A 27,920-nucleotide genomic window follows, 5' to 3' on the forward strand; every position below is an offset into this window, starting at 1 on the left:
ACCATTTTCTCATGTGGCCAACAGGCAAGACGTTTAATTCTTCTCATCTCTGGTTGATAAGGCTTGTCCTGCTCAGTTGATGAAGGGAGAGAGTTTCCAGGTTGGTGAGTGACGCCCTGCCCATAGACTCAATTTTAAGGTGTTGATTTCTTCCAGTTATGCAGTTCTGGGATTCAGTGCTCTGCTGAGTGGAAAGTATGCAAAGAAGGGTGGGTGCCAGGAGGCACTATCACCTGCTGAGGTCCACTCTTTCGACCAGCCATTCACATGAGTATGAATAGACATCTCTGTCCCACAATCTTAAAAGTAGGTTATCGTATTTCCTTTCTACTTAATCAGATCTTGGAGAGAACACCACTCGGATTATTCCGAACTGTGTGAGCACCCTCTAAAGAGTCCTTGCAAATGATCTTGAAGGACTATCCAATGAGGCACTGTCACTGGAGACTAAAGACATTTATGTGCTGGTGGCTTCCTCTAACCCCAACAAAATCATTTGCTTCCCTGTGTCCTCCAGCAGGCTTAGGAATTGTGGAGGACGGCATGCAGTCTCAATATCTTTGAACTAATACAGAGCCTGCAAGGATGTAATTACCTTTGCCTTCAAGAATACTGTAGTTTAATCAATAGTGACCTTTGCACCAACATATGAAGAAATTAACCAAATGTTTTAAAAATTACAGAAAGAAGACAAATCTGACATGTGATCTCTTAGTGAGACATGCTATGCCAGAGGGATCGAAACCCCCTTCCTTCTAAATCTCTGCCACTATCAGCATGTCTCCCTCTCTCTACAAATGTCCTGTTGATTCATGGTAACAAGGTGGAGATGACGGAGGCAATTAGGGAATGCCTGGATGGGGGCGGCAGAGCGGCTCTGATTCTATTGGACCTCTCTGCCGCCTTCGACACGGTACCTCACCAGCTTCTTCTCTCCCACCTTTCTGCCATCGGCCTCTCTGGTGCAGTGTGGGCCTGGCTGAAATCTTTTTTGAACACCCGTTCCCAGCAGGTCTGAATGTCTCCCTTCTCATCCTCGGCCAGGGAGGTCCTGACTGGAGTTCCTCAGGGCTCGACTGTGAGCCCTCTGCTTTTTAACATCTATTTGACTCCACTGATCTCCTTGGCTGAAGAGCTGGGTGCCAAAATTATGGCTTACGCTGACGACACCCATCTTCTGTTTACCTGGAATGGCCCTGACCTGTGCATGGAGATGGCACAAAGGTGCCTAGCTGCCGTGTTCACATGGCGTGCACAGGCCAAACTTAAGTGCAACGAGGGAAAATCAGAAATTTAGCTCTACGGCCAATTTCCTCCTTTATTTACAGAAGCCTTGTGACCTCCTGATTTCCCCCGCCCACTCTCTGAGGGTGGTCCAGCTAAGAACCTGGGAATCTGGTTTGGGGAGGATCTCAGGTTCTCGGAACACATCAAGAGACTAACGGGTGTCTGCTTTGGTACTCTTAAATCTCTCAGCAGATTCTTCCCTTTGCTCCCCCAGCCGGCCAAGGAAATGGTGGCTCGGTTGCTTATCATGTCCCGCTTGGATTATGCCAATGCGTTTTTTTTTGGAATTCCTGGATATTTTGTGAACAAACTGCAATTATTCCAGAACGCGGTGGGCAGACTCTTATTTAACATCTCCAAGAGATCAAGTATTAGATCACACTTGCGTGACCTTCACTGGCTGCCCGAGGTCCAGCGGGTGCAGTTCAAGGCTCTCATTTTAGCTCATAGAGCTTTGCACGACTTAGGACCCTCCTACATCAGGAAAAGGGTGGCCTTTTACACACCTTGGCGATCCTTACGATCTGCTTCCTATCGGCTGATGGCCACCCCCCACTTTCGTCGCTCTAGGATGGGTGGCCAGTCACTTTCAGTCAAAGTAGCCACTCTATGGAATGCCCTTCCTGTCTTGCTGCGTCACACCCAGGATTTCCGCTGCTTTAAGAAACTTCTCAAAACTCATCTTTTTAAACAGGCTTCTTAATTTTCTTTCTAGCTGCACGTCTGAGACCAAATTGCGCCAGGATACTCAAGAGTAATTGTGCGCGCTACAAATCCCATATAACATAACATAACATAACATAACAAGGTGACACAGAAAGAGCTACTAATGTCTATACACATCATTGATTATGCTGCCACTGCCACAAACACTTTTCTTTCTGTATTTTGGTAAGTGTGGCTGCAATTATCAGTCGAAAATACAAAATACAGGATACGTTTATTAACTTGCCTTTTGATGGAAAGCATTTATTTGATACAGATGCAAGGCAATTCCTGAAGCAATGTTGCTCTCCATCAGCAAGATGGGGCTGGGTAGTTTCATTCTGAAAGGAGCACTGCGTCTATATCTGACCACTCCCTACCAACAGAGACAAATAGATCTGGTGATGAATAGAGAAGTGTACCTGCAGGCTTGCCTGCCCTATCCAGGATGCATTCATTTTGCCTTGCAGAAAGCCTACCACCATCTTAAATATTGAGTAGTGGGTTGGATGTAGTGTTAGAGCAGTAGACAAGTATACATTTATGTCAGCCATAACTCTCAAGGGACCCATACTTTGTATTATTTTGAAATGTGTTTCTTTTAAAGGTTGTAGCCAATGTTTTCTTTTCCTTTTATTTGCATAATCTGCTCACTCCACAACCTTTGGCTGAAAATAATGTCACAATGCCATCCCAAAGGTAATTCCATTCTCTATTTTGGATGCATTCTACTCCATTGGGGGAAATGCTTTTCTTTCACTGCTGCCAATGAATCCACTAAATACTTCTGAAACATTTAGGTGGCTCATAATGCCTAAGTTATTCAGCTTTAGGCAGGCTCTGCCTTCCTTAGTGACCAAGGAACTTCTGGAGAAAATTATGTGACTGCTTCTTTAAGGGGCAATGGAGCCCGTCAAGATATCTGGAACAGACAGAACATCTGCTCTCTCTATATCATTGTACACAAAAGGTGATGGGGTCTTGCCCAACATTGAATTTGCTCTGAATCTTTACCAAGCAATAGTCCATGATGCTTACTGACTCCCGCGACCACCCCTCCTTCCAAATTAGAACTGGTTACACCAACAACCATTCCATTCCTGCCCTTCTGATAGATACTTCTAACTGCAGATTCTTCAACTTGTGAATATTCCCCAGGCATCAGAATATATCCATGAAAACGCCAAGACAGTACTCATATGCTCTGGTAGGTGGCACTGTGTGGGTCTGCACAAACTTCATTCCACTTCAGAGATGACCAGCAGAGCCACATATAAATTCCACTTAGGCGCGCTCATGTGAGTTCCTATCTTTCCTTTCCTTCAGGCGTGGATCCAGAGCTCTACTCCTCTCTTCTGTGATGAGATTTTTTTCTCCGTTCTCAAAATGTTGCCAGGGTGCAAGGGAAATGTCCACTCCTAAAACGACAAGTTAAACACTTATAGGGGCTGTCGCAAAAAAATGTCTGTTTCAGATCCCCGCCAGATATGCCTCTGGTGCTTGCAGTCAGAAAACAACAATAGAACTTGCAATGCTTGCGCCTGGATGAAACCAAAGTCTATTTGGAATTGCAAAACGAAATGTCACAAAACACCACAAGAATGCACTGTGACTGGTCAAGGGAAAGGTCCCATTCCAGCAACAAATCTTCATTGCTGTCGAAATCTTTTGGTAAGTCAAAGAAGAAGCATAAGAAGTTCTAGTGGTAATCTGCCCCTTCCCTTCATTCTTGATCTCCAGAGAAGGCACATGTGTTTCAACTTGCCAGCCAACCATGTTCCCATACTCCTGAGGAGCTGATTCAGAGTCTGGTCCCGATTCACCCTTATTTTCAGGGTTTGGTGGTGCCTACGCAGCAAGTCGAGGCCTTGGGTATTACATATTGCATATTTTCAGCAAGCTTCCAGTTTCCTCTAGAGGACCTTCAGGCCCCAAGGTTCCACAAGAGCCTGAAGTTGCACTCCCTGTGGTCGGTTCACCCTGGGCCCAGTCTGGGCCTCTCAAACCTGCTTTGCGCTCCACTCTGGCTTGGCTGACCACTTCAGTGCCACACTCACCTCTGGCTCATTTGATGCCGTAGGAGGATGCACAACCTATAGTGATCTCCAACTCTGAGCCAAACCTGTCTTGACCTTAGCTGAGTTGAAAGACTGAAGAGTTGATTTACGCTGTACATCCTGGAGTCGAGTGCCACCACACTCTTGTATATTTTACTTGACCTTAGCTGAGGCCACGCTCCTACCCCGTCGGAACACAGCCTTTTGGCAATCCTTCTGGCTCTGATATATTGCCTTTACAGTGTAGTTGAGTGCAGACGCTACACCAAATATTTGTCTCAGATTCAGACTGAAGCCAGATGATGGGAGTGAATTTGTCCCACAATTCAATGAGGACAATTGGTAAGAAGTCTACAGGATGCCAGTCATCTGAACACTTGCCAGATACTTTGTTTGTCTTTCCCCCTGGTCCTTACATGGAGTAAACAGCATCTTTTGCACTTGTCGCTCCCAAATGTGGAAGTTAAAACCAACATCCTTGCAGAGGTGCTTCAGACCTCTCCTGCCCTTATATGAGGCTCTAACAGATATGCTGTTGGACACTTGGGCAAAACCATGTTCTGGCCCTCATCTACAAACCACCTCCAGGCGACCCTATATTTTTCATGCAGCATCCAATGCCAGCGAGTTTGGTATTTCAGGCATCCACCAGTAAAGTCAACCCTGACACCTTTTCTGTGAACCCTCCTGGCAGCAAATCCAAATGTATGGAAGTGTTTGGCAGGTGCAGGTTTTCTTCTGCCTGCTTTGCTCTACTTTCAGTAATTGCTAGCTGTCTCCTTGGTTGCTACATCCATGCACTACAGGATGTAGTCGGTCAGATCTTAATGGCAGTCTAAGGCAACCTACAGGCATCTTAAGCATAAACTATTTAGAATGACTGGGATGCTGCGAAATTTGTTATCCGGTCTGGCCTGGATCTGATCGATTGCTTAGGTTGGACAATTGGCTCAAGAGTGCTGCTTCGGTGGATTTGGCCCCAAACTGATTCAAAGAGAGCCTTGTCACAGCCCGCTCTTTTGGTCTCTCCACATCTGCAAGTTTGCCAGTCATTCTGCCCATTTCGTGGTTGCGCTAGGGGTTTGGCATATTGACAAAGCCAGACTCTGCTACCAGCATAGCATGCTCCTCAGCCCTTTTGAGGTCAAGACCACTGCTCCCACGTGCAACACTCAGGACATTAGGGACACGGCACACCTCAGTCCCCTTGCCCCTCCAGCAACCACAACTTCAAAAATGCTTTAGTGTGTCATTGTGGCACACAGCCAACCTGCAAGATCTGCCATTTTCTCCAGGGGTAACAAAGCATCACTTCTGACATATGGGTCCTCCAAATTGTACAGTGGTTCTGTACCCTCCCATTTCTTTCCACCCCACAGCACCTTCCACCCCCATCCGAGTGGCTGACAGAGGACCACATGCGGTTAAGGCCTTGGAAGCCGAAACTAGATGTTATTCCCGCTAGTTGCTTGTGCTGAAGAGGGATGGAGCCTTTCGTCCTATTTTAGATCTCCGCCCTCTCAATGCCTTTCTGCAGAATGGCAAATTTACACCAGCCCAGGATCTATCTGCTCTGGATCGTGGAGAATGGATGGTAGCATTGGACCTATAGGATATTTAATTCCATATTCCCAACCTGCAGGCACAGATGTGTTATGTGCGTTTTCACAGTTGGTCAGGAGCAATTTCAGTTTGCAGGGCTCCCTTTTGGCCTCACCAGTCCTCTTTTGGGACCCCACCATTGCTAATCTAACATGTGAGGTGACGTATCTTGCCGGATATCTATCAGACCATTCCCCACTCTTGTTACTTCTACCTCGAGAGAAATCACGGCCTGCGCTCCCACAATGGTGCCCATGTGCTGAGGCGCTTAAAGACCCACCATTTCTGCATACTGTACAGACATCACAAAAGTGATGGTGGTAGTAGTCACACAGCTTCGAAGGTTAGGTGTTTTAGTTTTCCCATATTGAGGACTGACTGTTGAAGACGGGCTTGCCTCTGGGAGTGATAGACCATTCCAATTAGTGTCAACCCTTCTGATACTATTAGGGCTCACTATGTGCAAAAATCAAACTTGACTTCTCAGACGATCGGGTTCACTGGAATCTTTCTCAATATGGTGTAGTTTCATGCCATTCCCCGAAGCAGAGAGTCCAGGACATTCAGACTATAGTACCCATGTTTCAGCCCCTTTCCTGGATTTCAGTGAGTATGACTCTGAGGCTACCGGTTCTGTTGGTCTCTGTATCCTGCTGGTCGAACATGCCAGATTGCTCATGTGACTCTGCAATGGAATCTGAAATCCCAGAGGGCACAGTGCCAGGGGAAGCTATAGAATGTCATCCAAGTTTCAGAGCAGATTGAAAAAGATCTGCAGTAGTAGCTGCTCAACTGCGATTGGGCCAGCAGCAGACCCCTCTCCTTAACCCATTCAGAGCTGACAGTGGTGACGGATGCAGTGCTACTGGGTTGGAGAGGCTATCTGGAAGAGATGGAGATCAGAAAAACCTGGTCTCTGGTGGAAATCCGACTCCACATCAATTTCTTGATGTTGAGGGTCTTCCTAGGAACCATCAAAGGGAGGCTGGTACAGCTTCTCACGGACAACATCACTGCCATGTGGTACTGTAATAAGCAGGACGGGGTGGAGTCTCAGCTCTTGTGTCAGGAGTCTCTGTCTCTGGAATTGGCTGAATTGTCATGGCATTTCTCTGTTTGTGAACCACCTGGCGGGATTCTTAAACACTAGGGCGGACTAACTCATCCACCAATGCTTACCAGGTCAAGAGTGGCAACTACACCCGGACATGGTGCAGGCATCTTCCAGCAATGAGGAGAACCCTGGCTTGATTTCTACGCAATCACTATGAATGTGCAATTTCATTATTTTAACACGCTGGAGTTTCCAAAAAGGCTCTCTCTCAGAGATGCATTCCACCTAGAGTAGAACTCAGGGCTTCTGTATGTCTGCCTGCCTCTACCTCTCCTTCCTTGAGTTCTGCCAAAGATCAGGAACAACCAGGCCTAAGCCATCTTAATGGCTCCGGATTGGGTCAGTAGAGTGTGGTGTCCGTAACTCTTGAGCATGTGCCGTTCAATCGAGCTTTCACTTCAGGAGGATCTTCTGTTGCAGCAGCAGGGCAAGGCCTTTCTCACAGGCCTGTGAAACCTACACCTCCATGCATGGAGATTGCACTGCTGCAGTTGATTATATTTTATCTCCCACCTGAGGTTGTTGATTATATCTTGCCATCTAGATGCCCTTCCACAAAGTCACCTATTACCGGCCAAACTGTCAGATGTTTTGTTTGTTTTATCTTTAGCACAGTGAGGGCTTGCACTAGGCGCTGTTGAAGGTTGCATGTCTACTCTTTTGTCCTTTTTGCTTTTGTAGGACCAGCTTTCTTTGCTCAAATCACATTTCATAGTAAGATATCTTGAAGGTTCACAACACATGTTCCAGCTGAAGCTCTTTGTGATGCATGCCCAGTGGGAGTTGAATTTGTTTTTCACTTTCATTAATCACACCCCCTTTGAACTTGTGCAGTTATCCACTACTCATCTTTACTCTGAAAACCATGTTGTCCAGCCTCCTATGGTTGCAAATTGGCTGAATGAATTGGGGGAGGTTAGTGCTTTAGAGGCCTCCCCAGCTTCAGATTTACTTTCCCCACCTAGTATGGCAACAGAAGAAAGTGCTTCTTTGTCTGGAGCATTGAAAATAGCGCCTGTGGTGTGTGTTGGATTGTCAATTTCCCTTAGTAGAGTTATCCATGGATCCCTTGGTGAATATTCTTCATCAAGGTGAGACGGGGTGGAACCCATGCTCTTTTTTAATGAGTCTCTTTTTGATTTTCTTTTGGGACCTTGGACAAAGTCCTTGTCTGGAGCTCCAATTGACCGAGCTGTTGGCCATAGGCAACGTCCTGCCCCTGGAGACCCTCAATGTCCCCTGCTTCATCCTACTACAAAAGGACTGGTGGTTTAAGCAGCAAGAGCTTCTTCAGACCCTGATGCTCTTTCTTTAGTTGCAACAAGCAAGGAATCCAGATGGTCATAGAGTTGTGGGAGAAATATATTTTCTTCTTTAAACTCGGCTTTGAGATCTTGTAACAATACTTGTCTTATAGGCGTTTCTTCACATGACTTATGGGATTTAGTGGCACAAAGGCTGCCTTCTCTATCAGAGGAAGCCAGAAATTATTCATTGCAGGGAGTGCAAGATGGCCAGGTAGCAGCATGATTGACTATCAAATGTGGTTCGGATACCACAGATTCTGTGGGTAGAGCCATGGCTCAATCCGTTGCTCTGCGCAGGCATGCGTGGCTACGTCATTCTGTATTTACAGGGGCTGTGCAGGAAAGCTTTAAAGATAGCGCAAAGAGAAGGACGGATCGCTGAAACTTTTCAGAACGCCCCAGTTCCCATTAGATCTGGGTTGAATCCATCATTGTTGTTTAGCTCACCTCGCAATCCCAGTCCAGACCTAGCCATATGCAAATCAGTCTTGACCCAGTTCCTCATGGGAACAGTCATGCCCAATCTGCCAAGCCAGGTCTTCCTTGGACCGGAAACAAGCATCTGGGAGCAGTGTCCGGGGTAACACCCCTCATCAGCCAGGCTAGCTTCAATTCAGTGAACAAGGGACCCACATCTGGCCTTAAAGATCTGCTATTCGATGGTGTCCACTTATCTGATGAACAGGCTGATTCAGCCTTAAGGTGATTCAGAGCTAGCCTGTCTGACAAGTCCACTTGAGTTTGGTATTGATCTTGTGTAGAGAGGTATACATGACTGAATTATGTTGTATTTCAACCAGTACGGCCAGGGTAGTATTTTGCTTGATTCAAAGGTTATTGATACCTAGTCTGTTTTAATCCTGGGCTGTTGGGATTATAGAAGTTATATACCACGATGATTGGTTTTCTAGGTTATTCTGCTAGATGCAGAGGTGCTGGAATCTGTCATTGACATTTTTTTCAGTGTTATACTTATGCTATATTATTTTTCTGAGCCCTGTGACAGGTTCGCCACTTTGAATTTCTCTGGAGAAGAGTTTTGGCTCAAGAGTGATAACTTTGTGGTATATACTACACCCTAGGTGGGGTACTGTTAGTATGCTGTTGTCAGCATCTTCCAATGGGATGAGGAGAGTCTGTCCAACGTATGCACTGTTTGTCACAAGGTTCTACTCTAGGTTTAGGATAGTTCTCAGTGGCGTTTTTGAAATTGTATCTCATGGAGACATGGAATGTACAATTTTTCCCTTTATTATTGTAGGGTAGGCCACTAAGGTGCTTATCTTGTAAATAAAATTGGTTATAAAAAACGGTGTCAATTTTAAGATTCCTTCTGAAATGTTCTCAGAAGGTGCCTATGGCCTGCTTTCATTATTATGTGACTTGGGCTTTACCATGGTATGGGCCTTATGTACTCGTAGTGGATGAAGTTCTCTATGTCTGTTGTAGGTAGAACATTATTAATAAACAACTGTCTTGTGAAGTTTTATTGTGATATAATGCGTTCAGGTTCTTTCTTATGGACAGTGTAGCAAACATGTTCATGTTCTCTCAGCATTATTGGTTGCTGACTTTCCTGGTGTGATATCAGGTTATTGTATTGTAGGCCCTCAGGCAGATATAGTGTAAGTGATTCTGTTCCTTATATTGGAAAAGGTCATTTAGTATTTTGTCCTTTTTGGGGCATAACGTTATGCGTTATTACTAAACATAATGGGGCACAGGCATCAATGTAAGGAATTGGGATTCCTTAATATCAATTTTTAAGGAATCGCTATTAAGGATTCGCAATTCCCTATGCATGTAGGAATTTCTAAATAAATTGAGATTCCTACACATTCCCTATTAGCGAAGCGCAAATTGGGGCTGCCTAGAGCACCAAGGGAATGAATGGGAAACCATTCTCAATTTGCGATCATCAAAAAGGTAATCGCAAATTGCGAATGCAGTTTCAAAGGTGCTAGGGGGCCGAAAGCCCTCCCTGATGCACCCCCAAAAATGGCATGAGTGCACCTGTGGTGCACATATGTCCTAAGGACATGTGTGTGAGCCACAAGGAACTTAGAAAAATGCAATTTTGAGCTCTTTTCTAAAGAAATTGCAAATTACCATCAACTTGAAGTTGATGGTAATTTGTGATTCCTTAATGCAAAGTCGCATTCTCAGAATGCTTCTTGTATAGCATTTAGGGAATCGCAAATTGCGATTCCCTAACTGCATTCACTAAATAGGTCATCACAAAAATTGCAATTACTATTTTGCGAATGGCTTTGGGGTTGATGCATCCCAAAATGCTATGTATCGGTTGCAAACTGCCCGATTCTTCGAATCAGACTGTTTACTACCGGTATTTAACTTGATGCATGTGCCACATGGTTAGGTACGTTACTGCTCACCTATATTATCATGAGTTTCCGGTCTATTCTCTTCTCCTGGCCCTGTTAGTCTTAGTAAGAGACAGTTTACGGATACAGTTCACGGACCCTCCTCCGGAGATGGTATAGCTTTGGCATTTGATTCTAACATAAGGAATCTGTGGCTAGATGTCTTTATCAGATGAACAAGTTACTTACTTCGGTAACGCCTTATCTGGTTGAGACAGGATCTAGCCGCAGATTCCTTAATAATACTCTCCTGTCTGCGAATGGTCTCAATTGTTTTGTCTTCATCTTTTTTTTTAAATAAAAGAGAACAGAAGATTAGGAGAATCCAGTGCTAATGAACGTAAGAATTTTCTTTCACCGCAAGATTTTTTATTGAGATATTCATATACTGAATTTTTGTTTAGGAATTTAGTATTTGTTTGACACAAGTTTATTTTGTTTAAGCACACTGTTCAATATGCAGTTTCATTTTCTGGCTCCATGTTTGAAGTGTGGTAAATAGTCACGGAAGAAACTGATGTCGGAGAGGGGGTTATATGGACTCAGTTGAAGTCATATCCAGTGAATAATGTCAATGTGGAGTTGTGTGACGCACTATGCCGGCACGCAGACGTGCTGTGGGAATATTTTCCGGATCCAGTTGTGCACCAAGGAATCATTCTAAAGTAAGGGATCTACAACTAGATACTGTCTCTACCAGATAAGACGTTACTGAACGTAAGTAACATGTTCATTTATGTATATTGAATTGATATACAATTGTTGTTGTGCTCATCTGTAAATTAGACAGACACCGCCACGATGTGGCAGACTGTCATAAGCGCCGGTCTTGACAATTAAGTACCAGTGCCGAGCACCAGAAACCACAAACTCAAATTAAGCACTGCTCCAAACACATTATTTTATGGAAGATTTCTACATTTATGTGGGCCACCACACAGATGAATCTTTTAAAATCAAAGTTTTTGATGCTTCCTCCAGGGGCAATTCCGATTCTGCTAAGATGTCTTTAGTCACCTTTCTGTCTTAGACTCGAACTACCAAATGCTGTTTCCCTTTTCCTTTTTTTGTCCCTTTATGGCAGAATCTACTCGCATATGGGAATAAGGGGAATATAGGAGCAGAGTAAAGTACCTATTTGGCCACTCATTATTGCTAGTCTGTAGGATATCTGCTATTCCCAACACCATCCTGTTTTCATCTCTGTCATTGGTCAAAGTATAAACACTGATGTGCTACGTTTTAAACCGAGCGAAGCCTTAGAGCTCTTTCAGTATAAAACCCTGCCACTGTTTCTGCTTCCATTATGCCTCTGAAATTCCTTGTTACATCCTTGGGGTTCAGGCTCTAATTGGAGCTAAGTAGTAAAAACATAAATGATTGGCTCATAGCCACCAATTCCTTCTTTTAAAGGCAGAAGTCTTCAAGCCTTTTTTTCACTGAGCCCCCCCTAAGCAAAATGTTTTGAAGTCTGACCCCCCCTCCAAAAATGTTTGGTAAGAATAGGGGGAGCGAGAGGGGCAGGACTGAGCACTGGAGACAGAGACGAGAAGATAATGTCAGGGTTATTTTGCTGTAGCTATTAATCCACACTAAATATGAAATGTATTAAAGTGCAAATATATCAAACAGAAACTGACCAAAAACACTAGGACCCATAATTTGGGTTTTGTGAGAGCCTGGGTTCCAATGCAACTGCACTTGCTGCACTGGTGGTACCTGTGGTCCTGAGAAGCAGGCTGTCTTCTCTGCCTCTTTCTCCCCTTTACCTCAGCCTGGCCATCCCTCCAATCGTGAAACTGACTCTATCTCTTTCAGTAAAAGATTAGCTCCTATGTGTTGAGCCACCCCTCTGCAGTATGGGTACCCTCTGCCCCAACACTAGAAGGAAAATGAGCCTTCCATGTGCCCCTTTGGTAAAGGCTGTCAGTATTTTGATAGATATTGCCTTGAGAATCAGGCATTCTTCTCTGCCCTTTGCTAAAAACATGTGCCCCCATCTTGCCCCACCCATTTTTTGCCATCTCTCTGAGACCCAGCGAACATATCTCCTCTGCTTCATTTTTCACCTCCGTTGGGCCATGGGTCCAAAGACCAAAGAAACACTGGCACAGCAAATATTTACTTGGGTTTAATGTCAACAGCCATGACCAAGGTTTAGTTGGCCTTCACACCTTGGTGTCCAGGTGCCACGGCACCTGCAGGACTAATGATACCTCCAGTGCTGCGAAGCAGGATATGTCCTCTGCCCACTCCACTGGGCCATGACTCCTTGGCCTGAGGCCAAATCAGGTTGCTTGAAAAATAAGGGGAACAATTCCATCTCGCCCCATGTTTCTTCAGCCCTGTTCTCTGTGCACAAGGGTGACATTGTCCCTACTGCTAGCAAGGAAAATGTATCCCATCCCTTTTTGCTATTAAGACAGCCACAATTGTGGTGTGGTGGCCCCTCACAACCCTGGCATCAGTGCCACTGTACTTGCTGCACTAATGGCCCTTTAAAAAAAAAGAAAATTACTCCCCACCTATCTCAAGGCCTCTCTCTGGGCAAGCTGTATCTGTCATTTGTACACTAAACAATTACCCCCATATATTTCTCCTTCCTCTGGGCCATCTCTTTGACACTATTCAGAGATCGTACTACTTTGCTCTTTCTCCTGGGCCATTCCTCTGCGGCCCAAGGAGCCGGGATGATCAGAGCCCTGCATCTAAATGTGACCCTGCTGACCTCCTCCCTGTCATCCCCTCGACTCACCTTGATAGACAGCTCGATGTAAACAGAGGTCAAAGTGGATGGGATCTATAGGGCCTCACATACCCATGCTTTTTTAATTTTAGAAAAGCAGTTCCCATACTCATGTTAAAAACAACCATCTCTGAACAGTTAAAACAGCCCTTGAGATTCCTTTACGGTTATAGTTAATTATTCATGTTTTTCTTTTTTACATTTAAATAATTTTATTTTGCAAATGTTTATTATTTTTTGTGATTCTTGTAAAGTATATATTTTTAATTTAGGTTTTAAAGTTATGAAGAGCAGAGCAGATAAGCAAACTCCGGGTGCCCTGGTGCTGTTAGACCTCTCCGCTGCATTTGACACCGTTTGTCACAAACAACTATTGTCGCGGATGAGGGATTTCGGCATTCAGGGCACAGCACATGCATGGTTCTCCTCTTCCCTCCAAGGGAGGACACAGAGAGTGCAACTTGGTGACCTGCTTTCCACCACAACATCGATCTCCTGCGGAGTGCCGCAAGGGTCTGCCCTGTCACCACTTCTATTCAATATTTATTTACAGCCTTTGATTCTGTTGCTCAACCAGATGGACTGCCAGGTGTACAATTACACGGATGACACCCAGATCATCATCCAATTGGATGATGGCCAGGATGCTTTCGCAAGATTGCAAAACATCTTGATGTGCACAGCCAACTGGATGTCCATGAACTCCTTAAAGATCAACCCTGATAAAACCGAGGTGTTGCCAATTACCATTGCTGGCAACCCATGGAATGATCAATTCTGGCCAAGGGAGCTAGGGTTACCCCCGGAACCGGCGGCCGTTGTCAAAAGCTTGGGCATCCATGTGGATGGTAAGCTGTCCATGAGAAAAAACAAGTTATGGCTGTGGTGGGTACTTGTGTCGGCCTTCTTCGACAACTTAGGAAAGTTTCCTCGTTGCTGTCCTTCTCCACCTTGAGACGTGTGGTCTCTGCTACGATCCTAGCCAGGTTGGACTACGGTAACTCGTTGTACATAGGGCTGCCGCAAAAACTTCTGAATAAATATGCAGGTTGTCATGAATGACGCTGCTAGACTTATTTTTAAAAAGCCGAGGAACACGCATGCATCCCCCCTCTTGCGAGAACTGCATTGGCTGCCAGTTAAGCAGAGGGTAATGTTTAAAGGGTTGTGCATTGTGCACAAAGCCCTTTATGATAGGGCGCCAAGTTATATGAAATCCCGCCTGACCCCTTATAGGCCAGGTAGGGCGCTACGATCTGCAGAAGCTACCCTTCTCACTCAACCACGTTGCAGACTGGCTACCGTGGGTGGTGGCGCCTTTTCCTATACTCTCCCACCTTTTTGGAACAAATTGCCAATGGAACTGCGGAAGGAAACCAATTTGTTGTCCTTCCGAAAGAAATTAAAAACAGTGCTCTTTCAGCAAGCGTGGGGTTGCCTGTAATATTTGATTAGCTGTTCCTCTGTATTCGTGTGTGTGGATCCTGACAAAGCGCTTAGAGACCCTTGGGTTATAACGCGCTATATAAATCAAATAAATAAATAAATAAATTGTTATCTATTTTTTATATAAGTATATATATATATAGTGTTTAAAGTTAATATTATATCTAATAGTTACAATTCTATATACTCACCTATTTTATCTTGACATTGTTGTCTTCTATATTTTGTAGTTGATATTTTTGACTTTACATATTTAATCATAAAACCTTGCTGTTATGTCTGTAGGTTTCAACTCCTTAATGTCGATCTCTTAAAGAATGGTGATAGGAATCTAGTATCACTATCAGGGGTTTCTTCTTGACTTAACCAGCTTTTATCAAAACAATAGCACCACGGACTGGGAATTCAAATGTACCCATTTTTCCATATATGTTTAATAAGATTTCTGTAACTTCTGTGCTACATTAAAAAAAAATCTTGCAATCTGTGTTCTCAACCAGCTAGTTAAATGTGAGGAATTAAATACGGGATCTCACCTTGGTACTCTTGTTCGTTTTACAGTTTTGTACAGAAGAATGGGGAGGGTCTTGCCTCTAGCAAAAAAGACATAAACCTTCGAAGACATGATCTCTTTTTGTAGGACCACTGGATTTAAGAGAAGGAGCATTAGTCCCTTCATGCATCAGTACAGATGTGACTGCAGGAGGCTAGTGGGCCATAGAGATCAACATACTGTAATCGCCTCTTTAACGAACCTAGATTCAAACATCTTTGTAAGACTCATTTGGTTAATTACAATTGAAGTGCAAAACTGAGCTATATTGATATTTGTGATATGTGAGCCCAGAGTTTAATTCCACTTGCTGCTTGTTTCAAAGGGACTAAAGTAAGGACTCTAAGTGGGATATTTTGTGGAGTCTCAGTGTGAGCATAGTTGCCCATGTTCAGTATTTTTTGTTTTTTTTAAAGTTTCATTGCTGTCTAGTTATTGGACATGTCACTTAAAAGACTGAAGTTCTACCTTTCTCAGAGTTACTAACATTTAATCATTCTTCTACATGCATGTCACAAGATCACCTTCATTTCACTTCTATTTTTTTGTCGTTGTTGCTACAGAGAACTGCTCTCGCGTGTAGTGAAGATGAAAGTTGATTGCTTTGAGATAGGGAAAAGCAAATCCGTAGAGCACTACCTGAAAGCTTTTTTGGATGCTGAGGTCAAGCCTCTGTGGCCCAAGGGTTGGATGCAGGCAAGGTGAGTACTTGGTATCGAGAGCCAGATCTGTATGTGAGAATGCCACATGTTAGAGAGGTATCCACTGCTTATTGCCCTTTATGTATTTTTCAGGACATTATTCAAGGAGAGCAGACGAGTCACTTCTCATCCAGCATTGAAGAAGTGAGTATTGCTTTTGCCCTTTTTAGAAATCTGGTGTAGCTGTTACTTACCTATTAACCTGCTCATGTGCTCTTTTCTTCACTGCAGGGCCAGGAAGAAAGTTATGACTGTCGACAAAACAAAGGTTGGTGTCTGGCTAAGGCTTTTATGTTGTAGTCCCAATAATTGTCATTTAATACTAGCCTGTATGTGCCATACTGATTAGGAAGAATGAGCTTCCACTATCTCCATCTGTTTGAGATTCTGCAACTAGCCATTGTAGGTCTTAAATGTCACCTCCTGACTTATTCCTTTGATTTGTTATTGTCTGCATTCAAAATAGTTTGGTAGATATTTCTTGATTTAAAGATGGGCACATGTATAAAGATTCTGAGAGGAAAGCCATTAAGAAGTAAGACAAATATTAAAAACAAATATTGATGGATTCTATTTTTCATGTTCGTGAAAACCCTGGACTACTTAAAAGGAAGTTGTGAAAATCATTTTGGACGGTGGTTAGTTAGGCAAGTTATCCATTATTGGGTTATCTTTCATACATGCCTGAATCATTCCCTGTCGTTTAGATGGGAGCCCCAGGGTAACATTTTCAAGCAGTGCTTCAAATATTTCATTGGCTGTAATGGCCCTAAGCCATATCAATAGTAGACTTTCTATGACATTTCATAAAAAGGACCTAATGTTGGAACCCAGCTAACCAGCTGCACCCTCTAGAACACTCTCAGCTGAGGCAGATTCTCTCAGATTTTCACAGCATTCCGTGATGAAGGAAGTCTCCCTGAGTGCTACTCAGTTTTTCAACAATTTTTACAAATCTTGGCATAATGTCTGACAAGAAAGGTCTTTTCTGCCCATGTAAGACCTGTGGCAAGAAAATAGTCCATGTGCATGATCCACATAAGGAGTGTATTTACTACCTTCACCCAAGGCATGATGTGAGCGAATGCAAAATTTGCTGTAACTTTTCGTCTAAAACCCTCAAGGATAGAGAGGGAAGGTTGTTTCTGTGGCTTCAAACCATGAAGCACCAGATGCCTTCTTCAGAGGAGGAGAGTGAGAGATCCTCCACATCTCATAAAAGGGCCTTAAATAAAGACGGTTTCTCAGGAGAAGGTAGGAAACATCATAAACATTCCCAGGACACCAAGAGCCCAAAAAAAAGACAAAGGAGCTAAACACTCCTCAGAATCACTCCTCAGAAGCGGTGCTGTCTGTGCCTTCTACACCATCTAGAAAAGAAGGAGATCACTGAAAAGTCTCCTCTTCAGATCCTGTGGGGCAGAAATCTCTTTAAAAATCATCGCCGACGACGTTCCATTACTTGTCCACAACAATGAGTGTTACATCGTCGATGCCGTGGTCGATGGCAGCAGTGACGATTACGGCAATCCAGAGTTCGGTATCATTTAGGAGAATCTCCAGATGCCCATCGATGGCGAGAACTCCATCGTCGTCAAAGACCATCAACGCTCCCCCGTCAACTAAGATACCGTCGGCAAAGATCCCGTAGGCGACAACTGCACTTCTGTTGACGACGACACCAATGAAGATTGTACCGTCGATGACGACACCTTCGACGAGGGTTACTCAGGTTACCAGAGTGACCAAGACTTTCCTACGTCCAACCATGCAGGAATACAGTAAGGCGTCACCTTTAATCCCATCGTATCTGCTAGAGGGCTAGGTGGATAATGATGATGATAATGAAGATGATGGTCTTTATGGTGTGGCTCCCAGTCCATCTGAGCTCCAAGTAAAATGTCAGGACAGTGACGAAGAAGAGGATGAAGGCTACCATGAAGAATTGCAATACTATCAGCAGAGATATATGGCTCAACGTCACTGTTACCATTCATACAGTGTTCAGCCAGAGCCGCGCACCAGGGAAATGGCCCATCTGCCATTTTCACTTGTACAGGATCTGCAGGGTATGTTGGCAGATTACCAGCAGCCGTTTACTCTGCAACAGGACCAGCCAGACAGGCCGATACCTCAAACAGATCCTCCAGGTACATCAGTTGTTCAGCCACCAACAACACCTGTAAATGTTCCTGATCCCAGGCCAACTGACCCTGGCGCACCGATGCGTCCTCTTCAGATGAAGATAGAGATGAAGGTGAGCTGCCGGATCCAATCTCTGCTCCGGATTCTTGGGAGGATTATATTTTACCAACACCCTCCCCACCTCCCATCAGATTCTCCTCCGCAGAATGCAGAGAGCAGCCAACGGGTTTCATCTGCTTATTACGGTCAAGCTGATCTAATGCTTTTTATATGATTTTAAAGAGGAGACCAGGAAACTGCCTTCTCCATACCCATTATAGATCATAAATGACAGGTAGGCATCAAATTATGAAGACACCAGCAACCGTACCACCGGCGCGCCCTTGTATTGGGAAGAAGTAAAAGGCGCCAGAGGATTTTCCATCTTGCCTCATTGGGCTTCCCAAACTGGACTCGGTCATCTCTCAAGATGTTCCAGGAACCCTCTACCCCTATCACTTCTCCTCATGATAAGGAAGGGCGCAGGATGGACATTCTATGGAAGCTTTTCTCTTCTGTGGTCGTAGTTACGATCAGGGCAGCAAATGCATTGGCCATCATCAGCCTCTACAACTACCAGATGTGATCCGATATGGCAGGTTTAATAGACCTTATACCTGACGACAAGAGACGAGAAGCACAGAAGATACTTTTAGAAGGAGAGTGTGCAACTTTGAAAGAAGATGGCTTACAATCTGCAGTGGTGGCGGTTCGACCAGAATATGCTACTGCAGCAGACACCTCTCCCTTCCCGAGCTGACCGTGATTATGGATGCCTCCCTGCTGGGCTAGCGAGGTCTGCGGAAGATCAATGGACTCTAGGCTCCATCTGAAACCCTGCTGCACATCAATCCGTTGAAGTTGTGAGCCATTCTCTTTGTCTTAAAGGCCTTTCAGCCACCCAGACTGAAGCAAGTTCTCATGGGCAACACCACCACCATGTGGTATTGTTACAAACAGGGCATGATTGGTCTTGGGACATTTGCCAGGAGGATGTGTGCCTTTGTGGTTGGTTGGTGCGGCAGGTCATTCCCTTGATCCCACCCATGTGGCAGGGTCCCTGAATTCCAGAGCAGACAAGCCGAGCAGACAGCATCTCGGAGACCACAAGTGGCATCTACACCCCAGGTGGTGCAGGGCATCTTCCTGCAATATGGAGAACCTGGCTAGACACACTATCCATGTAAGCAAATTGTTTAAATTGTAATGTCTGCACAGTAATGTTTGATTTATGATTAGTTCCGGAAATGTAAGCATGTATAAGATTACTGATGAAACCTGTTGATATACATGAAAACGTAATAAAGAAAGGTAAAAATAAAAATGGAGAACCTGGCTAGATGGTATTGCCACCCTTGAGAACACTCAATGTCGAAAGTTTTGTGCTTTAGAGCTTTCACAAGAGCATTAGTTCTGGCTGCAATGGAACACAGGACACAAGACTCATACATTTTCCTACTCCTGTCTCTCCTTCCCAAAGCTCTCAAGAGGATCAAGAATGACTGGGCCCCATGTCATCCTAGTGGGTCCAGATTATGCAAGGAGGGTATGTTACCCATAGCATCTGGGCAGAAAGATCTTCCTTCCCAAGGATCTTCTGTCGTAGCAACAGGGCAGGGGACTAGACCAGAATCTTTGCAATCTACACATCCATGTGTAGAGATGGAGCGGGAGCAGCTGACTACATTTGACCTGCTGCTTGAGGTGGTGGATGTTATCCTTACCACCTTGCGCCTTTTCAGGAATTCATTTAGGCCAGGTGTTGGGACAAATTTGTGTCCTGGTGTGGCGCTCATAAGACTGATGCCTTAAAAGCAAGGCTGTTAGATTTCCTTTTTGTGTTTTATCTTTTGCCTAGCAAGGTCTTGTAGTGGAACTATTAAAGTTATTTTCGGCCTTTTTATGTTTACAGGACTAACTGTTCTTGTTGAAATCACCTAATCTGAAGAGATTTATTAAAGGTTTGACACATGTTCCTCCCCAAGTCATTGGTGAGGCCACAGTGGGACCTTAAGTTGATCTTGATATTTCTCATGTGTATGCCCTTTGAGCGTAGTTGCTCGCGGCATCTCCTTACCTAAAGACTGTTTTCCTCAATGCAGTTACATCAGCTCGTTGCATGAGTGAACTCAGGCACTTTCAGTGCAACCATCATACACCACCTTTTTCCCCAGACTAATTGGTGCTGAGGGCTCAGGCGGCATAGCTGCCAAAACCTCTGACAGCTTCCAGATTGGGCAATACATAACTATACTAGCATTCTTTTCCCCCTCTTTAACCCTTGAAAGCGGTGGACAGGCTTCTTCAGCTGGACCCCAAATGGCCTGTGAAATTTTACATTGATCGTACCAAGGAACACTGTTGGCAGTTTTTTGTGGGGTTCTGCAGGGTGAAGAAAGGGAAAGCTGTGTAGAAGAGGTCCCTATTGAGGTGGGTAGTTCTCTGCTATGTACTGGCCAACACCTCCCCTAGAAGGACTGATAGGCCATTTTTACCAAGGTTAAGGCTACTACAACTGCATTATCTCATGAATTTCCTCTCCTTGCAATCTTCCACGCCACTAGACGGGTGTCATTACATACATTCATGAAGCACTACTGCCTTGACGGCCAGGTCTGGTTGGAGGGGCACTTTGTCCACTCGATCCTGCTGACATTTTGGTTTGATTAATCTCCACAGACCCTCCACTGGCCCAGTTACTTATTTGATATGTATTATACGGTGAGGAATGCACAGTTAAAAGTATCTAATAGAATAGCAAGTCATTTACCTTTGGTAATACTGTTTCCGATGGATACTCTATCTAACTGCAGATTCCTCACTGCCCTCCCACCCCCATTCGGCAGAATGTTATCTTTTTATCATCTAAAAAGGTCCCACATTAGTATTCAATACACTGGTATCAACATTTGTTCACACCCTTCATGTGAGGGCTCAGAAAGGAAAAAATAAGAAACTTATGTCAGTGCGCAGAGCTGGTGCTTAATTGCAGTTCTCCTCAGTACGGTACTGAGCCAACGCAGAGCGACACAGTGCCTCCTAGTGGTGCATGGGGCACTGCTGAAGAAAAGATTCTGGTTCCAGTCTGGTGCCTGGGGAGAATTCGAAGGTGAGGAATCTGTGGTCAGACAGATCATCAACTAGAAAGAGCATTACTGAAGGTAAGTAACTTGATCATTAAGGGCATGTTTGCCAAGGCCCTTTAGCTTTTCCTTCGTACTCCAGGGTCTCCAGCTTCTCAGGGGAGCAGAACTGCCTGTATTGTATCCGAGTGTGTGGTGGTTTGAACATGCTAGTATTTAACATTGTAAACCAGTGTCTGTATTGTATTTTGAAAGATATTATGCATACTGTTCGCATGTGAATTGTTAGCACTGACATGTAACTTCTTTCTTAAATATATACTCATTTGTCTCTCACTAGGTCTCTTCTGTTAAGCCTGATAAAAAGCCCTCGGTCACAAGCCAGTTGACAGAAACAACCGGTTCTATGTCATTGGAGCAGGCAGAAACTAGCTGTAACCCCGAGAAGTCAGCCATACATGTCTCTTCCAGCACTTCCTATTCCTCCAGTAGTGGTCTGCCCCCTGCACCCTGCAACAAGGACACCTTAGGTGGGGCTTTCAGTCTTCAAGCACCTTCCACGGATGGCATGTCTGGAACTGCAGATTGCTGCTCCACTGATGTACGTCCTTCGTCACAAGCATTCCTCTCTGTACAGAAGGTCTCTGCAGCTGCCAGTTGTGAAGATAACCTCCTGAGATGCAACTTAACTTCGCATCCTGAATCCCTTCATCAATCTCGAAGTTTCCCCATGGACCACCCAAAAGATCTGGAACAGGCCCACAGTGAGAAAAAGCTGGGTCGCATCAGCTACAAAGGCCTCTGCAACCCACTTCTTACTGGCAAGCTCCTGCCAGAGATCTACCAAGCAAAGCAACAACTTCATATTTTGCAGCGATCTACCTTTCCCAGCCCCCAAGCACCAATCCATGCCTCTACCACCTTGCCAGTGAAACCTTTCCACCTAAGTCAGCAACAGAAAACATTATCTCTTCAAGTTCATTTGGGTAAACAACAGGTTTCCAAGGCAGCGTCATCCCCTCTGCCTCAACACCCTGCTGGCCATTCTACCAAGCCTTCTACTAAGTCCCAGAATTTCAATTCATTGGTAACATCATCCTCATCCTCTGGAGGGGCCATGCAGGTGTCCAGTACATCTTACAGGAACCCATGCTTGGGCATTGCTGGGAAGCATACTGTTAGCTCGAGCTCTCCAGCCCAATCCTTCAGGCCTTCATTCCTGCTCGGCTCCATATCCAAGCAAATGGCTCCAATCAGCAGTACAACAGCTACAATGTCTGTAACCCCGAGCTCCATGTCACCTAGCTTACCGACTGATTCCTTAGGTCTCACACCAAGCACTTTGGTGAAGAAACCTACACCGGCTCAAAAGCTGACTTTGGTAGCACCACCATGTGGCGCAAATGGAGAAAGTAGTAGGGGAGCTCAAGGAGTAGCTAAGTTACTTACATCTTCTGTAACTTCGGCTATGGTCTGCAGCACTGTATCATCTACTCCACGTATGGTGAGTATGCTGTTAATTAAAGCAGAGTCTGCTGCTAGGTTTAATAATGTAAAGTTAGTCATTAAGCAATATGAAAACTTAAATTTATTCAGTAAATATGGCGCAGTCGCTATTTCTAGAGTAGTGTATTTGAGGAGCTCGTTTTGGAGACTTTCTTTTGTACATTGAGGTTATGTCCTTGCTTTTTGCTGTAGTGTTGGTGTCCTTCAACTTAGAAACAATGTTTCTCTGCCATGGAATCGCTGGCATTCATAAACAATGGATCTCTCCACCTATGATCAGTTTAGAATAGTCCATATCTCTTTTTTAACGACCATACAAGCTTATGTACAGTCATATTTTCCTTTCATTTTTGATTCAGAGTTTTGATGTTGCCTCTTTCAGCCATTGGCTTTCTTTGGTCAGCCTCTTTCAGCCATTGGCTTGAGACTTTGTCATTCATTTCTTGACTCTCGTCTCTCACTTTATAGTATTGGCTGTTTGATTGTATTTGTATCCTTCTGCATAGAACTGCATGAGGAACTACTTTACAATTATAGCCTCATCTGTCTGCCCTTGCTGCGTTTCATTTGCCTGTGCTGTATATATCAATACATGACAACCAAGACCTGTTGGTTTTGCTAATACTTGTTAAGGTAGACGGTGAGTAACTGCTCAACTGAACTTGTAGTGGCACCTGCTTCTAAACTTTAATACATCTTCTTATTAGTTGTAACAATGATACAGTATACCGAAAGGCATTAAGACTTACATAGAGACAGAACTGCACACCTGCCCTTTGCCTTTAATCATATAGGCTCCCTCTATATTTCCAAAGTGCACTGCTTTGGCAGCTGACTGGGGGTTCATTTTCCACTCTGAATGCTTTGGTCTGCTTTTTTTGCTTATATGTTGCAAAATATAGTCATATTTTTTACATATTTGGACACCATCCAGCATTTTGTGGCTTCATCCCTCAACTTTAAAAAAAATTGTGTGAATGCTTTGTTTTGAATAGATGTTCTTCCATTAGAGGACCTCAGAATTGTACTGTTTATGTAGTGTGTATCTTGTCTCAAGAATTTTTTTTTATTATTTTTCTTCAGAAGCTCCTCCAATACAAGGAGCTGGACTTACTGGAGGTACTGAATTGAAGAACATGTTTCTTTCATTCCAAGTCGTGAGTTCCTCGGGGGATATTGCATAATTGTCAGCAGAAAGATATTGGTAGAACCTATGTGAACTCTATTATTTCTCAGGCTCACCGGTTTTAAACCAAATGCACATCAATAATACAAGCCTGCCATCCCTAGGAAGTATTCTGTTTTGTTCCCATGCTGTTGAGGAGATACTAAAGATCTGATAGAGAAATCTAGCCGCAGATTCCTTACCTTTGAACTTCCAGGCATCAGACTGGATCCTGAAGATTTTTACTTAGCAGTGGCTCTGTGCGCTGGTAGGTATAGTCGGTCGACTCCGGGTGATGGCGGCCGCATCGTGTTCCTCGTCGTTGTGACGTCAGTCGTCAATATAACCATCACTCTGGCGCGCTGACGTCAGTGCTTTTCACGAATTACCACACCAGAAGCGCGGAGACATGAAATAACTGACCATGGTGTGTTAAAAAGAGACTAGGGCCCTGAAAGGGTACAGCCTAGAGACTAAAAGACAATTCGGCAGTGCAGGGAGGATGGGTGGGTCGGTAAGGTATCTGCGGCTAGATCATTTCTCTACCAGATAAGGCATTACCGTAGGTAAGTAACATTAAAGCAAATCTGATACATTAAAAGCCCTGTAACAGGGAGTGAAGGACTATTGCTGTAGGCCTGTCTTGAGACTTTTGGAACAGTGCCATCACCATGACTTTGTTTGTCACCGAAACTGTCAGCAATCGCCTCAGAAACAAATTCAGAAATCTCCCCCTCATTCAAGGGGAAGAGGCTTTGGCTTAAACCATAAAGCTTCCCATCAAATCATAGGATTAATTTTCCCAATTCACCCAAACTTCTTCCAAGTCTGATAATAGTATTGAAATCAGCATGGTAGTGTGGCAAAAATATTTAAAAAATGTAAGTGGAAGTCTACGCTTAGAGGTTCAAAATATCACTTCTAGACATGCCTCCTTCCTCCTACAAGGTCTAGGACATTTCATATCCACTATTTGGCTTATGGTCTTTACATGAGGTTCATCCAGGTGATTACAAGAAGTTTGCAAAAGGAAAACAGACCTATCCTAGACCTGAAGACAGCAAAATAGCAAGTGAGAAAAGAAGCATAGTGCAAAGCCAGAACCATTTGTTGTGTCAGCTTAGTAATTAATTACCATCTGTTCCGCAACCGCACCCCCCCCACCCCTCCCCCCCCCACCACCACCACCAGGACTTTTTAAGCATTCCACAGGCAGCAGTCCAGAAAATATTAAATCATTTTAAGAGCCTCAGCTTCCTGCTTTTCTCAGGGATCTTTACCTTTATGTCTCCCTCCCATTTGGTTTGGAGCGTGTCTAATGGTAGCAGCACGTCCCCTCTGATCGCCCTGTATGGTGCCAAGATCACCTTATAAGTTCCTGAAGCCGCCACTGCGTACTGGCAGGTCTTATGGTGGAGTGGTTCTGCCAATCCCATGTTCCAGTGTTTGCGGAGGGCCCTCGTCACCACTGTGTGTGGCATTTAATTTCTATACTGAAGTCTTCAAAAGAGAGCAGCTCACCATCCCTGAAAAAGTCTCCTACCCTAGTTGCCCCTGCCATCACCCACTCGGTGATTCCCCTCCAACGCCCTCCATTTGGCAACAATATAAGCACAGAGAGGGGAAAGTTTGGCTAGTATGGGGCCTTCCGCCTTGGCTTTTGGAGGCAGCGTGCCCAGCATTTACTCACGACTTGCAGTTCTCTTGTATCATATATCGCTGTGAATATCAGGAGCGTCACCAGAACTCTATGTTCTGCTTCAGTGTTTTATTAGCCAGGCTTATATTCCCTTCTAGTAGGTCAGTGTAATCATGGAAGATGCATACCCCTAAGTTTTGTAAGCAGCAAGGCTCCCAGCGCAGGTTCCCCATCCCTGGTGGGGGATCTCGGTGCGCTTGGGGCAGGCAGACTGGATTTTTGCCAGTTTTCTTGGAGCCTCGATAAACCCCCAAAGTCTTCTTGCTTTAGCTTAGCTCCCCTCAGGTCCTCTCCTGTGTCTCTTAGGAACATGAGCAAGTCATCTGCGTATAGGACTATATGGCGGTAGTGTTAATTCACTTGAAGTCCTTGGTGCCAGCAACTCTGCCAGGCTGGTCAGGCCACTATCTCCATTGCTAGCGTGAAGAGCAACAGAGACAGGGGAGTCCCTGCGGTGTCCCCCTGCCAATAGGATATTTGTCTGAGATGTAGCCTGTGTGAACTCTTGCCATGGGGTCTCTATAGAGAAGCCTTGTCCAGTTCGTGTATCTTCTTCCTAGCTGCATCCCTTCCATCACACCAAAAAGTTATGACTACTCAAAGCTCTCAAATTCTTTTTCAATGTTAATACTAAATATTGCCGCCTCATCTTGGTCGTATGTATCTACATCAGTAATACTGAGGAGTTCATAGTCTATGTTTACATAGATAGTGGCTGTAAGCCCTGCAGTCAGTTGCCGGTTTCCCAGGTTTCAGCTGTAGTTTCGTTATCACTTCTGATGTGGAGCTGGGGAGGAGCCCTGCTGTCTTTGCCACCTGGAATAGCTATTCCAGCTTCGGCGCTAAGAGCGTCTAGTATTTGGCATAGAATTCCATTTGCTAGGCCCTTATTTCCTCCCCAAATTTCTTGGATTGAAAGTTGGCTCCTAGTACCTGTGCTTCTTTCACAGAGAGGCTCCAGATAATCCCTGACTAGGTTGTGATTTGGGTCCAGGGTGCTTGTGTATAGTTGTCAATATTAGGTAAAGAAGTGGTGGTTTCTCTCGGTTTGCCGTAATAATCTAGTTAGTTTGTCAGTCTGCATTTCTAATATAGTAAAGCCTCTCTTTACGGTATTAGCCAGCCACGCAAGAATCATGCCCGTGTGGTCCCTCTCTGCATGTGTCTTGATCATATAGTTCCTGTAATCAAAGCACCAAAGGCGTTTCACTTGTCTCGCTGCTTGCTCCTTACTTTCCATGAGCTGTTGATGTAGCTCAGGATGCCCAGATCTATTCTTCTCCACCTCCCTTATGGCTTGCGCTGCTGTGTGGGTCGCATGAAGTAATGTTTTCCTAATTCACGTAGAGTCTTCTAGACATTTGCCCCATATGACTACCTTAAATGTATCCCATTCAAGAAAGGTACATTTTTTTTATTTATTTATATATATTGCCGGCCGCTACTGGAAGTAACGCGTACAAGGGTTCCTCTCAATAACTAAATGTTTTTATTCTGTGGAGTTCAAGGCCTGCATGAGACAGGGAATCAGGGAATGCTGAGGTATGCATTTAAGGACCTGCCTTGATGTGGTAGCAGAGTACGGATGCCAAGGGCCTTAGTGCAAACAAGGAAATGCAACTGCCCCCATCCGCTAATTGGTTAGTGCCAAAACAGTCGTAATTAGGGTTCATTGGGTCCCTAAAGCCCATAGGCCCCGGTGCCACTATACTTACTGTACTATTGGTAGCTATTCCACCCTGCTGCCTACAACAAGGAACACCATGGGCTGGATGTGACCAAAAATGCTATGCTAGTTGTAAAATGTGGACTCCAAAGGACAATGTGTGGACTGTGGAGAAAAAATAATCTAATGAAATTAAAATAGGCAAACATCTCTCAAGGATTTGATTAATCGAATAAGACAGTGCATTACATTAGATTGTATTAAGACTCTAGTTCCGCTTAAGGCAATTTAAATCATGTTTCGACCATGCTGGTCACCCTCCCTTTGAGGGGCATTGGCTGTGTTGAAGATTCGCGCGCAGGGTTTATTGAATTCATGCAGTCAACTGCGCACTAATTAAACAGCTTTGGCACCCAATCCTGTTAGCCTTTGTACACCAAACAGATGTTACAAGCTTGAATAATACATAGGAGAGGTAGCACTTTTGGTATTTGGTAGCAGTAATGGATACTGCCACAGCACGAATCCTGGATTCTGCTGGCCTTTTTGTGACTCCCTTCGCCTGGGCCAAAGATAGTCCCTCGCCATGCCACCCAACAGTTATTACTTCTGCTGAGTGCCTCGCGATTTCCACTTCCTGTGCCCAGGCCCAAGATGCTGCTCCCTATGCCCCACCTGCAAGTGACCATCTCTAAATACCCCATGCATTGCCACT

General features: G+C 44.5%; 1 protein-coding gene across 1 annotated transcript in view; it reads left to right on the forward strand.

The window, feature by feature from the left end:
- UBN1 (ubinuclein 1) overlaps positions 1 to 27,920 on the forward strand; it is a 753,548-nt gene that overhangs the window by 680,467 nt on the left and 45,161 nt on the right. The window contains exons 12-15 of the mRNA XM_086941332.1: positions 15,765 to 15,902; positions 15,996 to 16,046; positions 16,134 to 16,170; positions 21,510 to 22,673. Coding sequence (XP_086797458.1) covers positions 15,765 to 15,902; positions 15,996 to 16,046; positions 16,134 to 16,170; positions 21,510 to 22,673 — 1,390 coding nt within the window. The remainder of the gene's footprint in view (positions 1 to 15,764; positions 15,903 to 15,995; positions 16,047 to 16,133; positions 16,171 to 21,509; positions 22,674 to 27,920) is intronic.

The sequence above is a fragment of the Lissotriton vulgaris genome, chromosome 10, assembly GCF_964263255.1.
Source record: "Lissotriton vulgaris chromosome 10, aLisVul1.2, whole genome shotgun sequence".
Lineage (NCBI taxonomy): Eukaryota > Metazoa > Chordata > Amphibia > Caudata > Salamandridae > Lissotriton > Lissotriton vulgaris.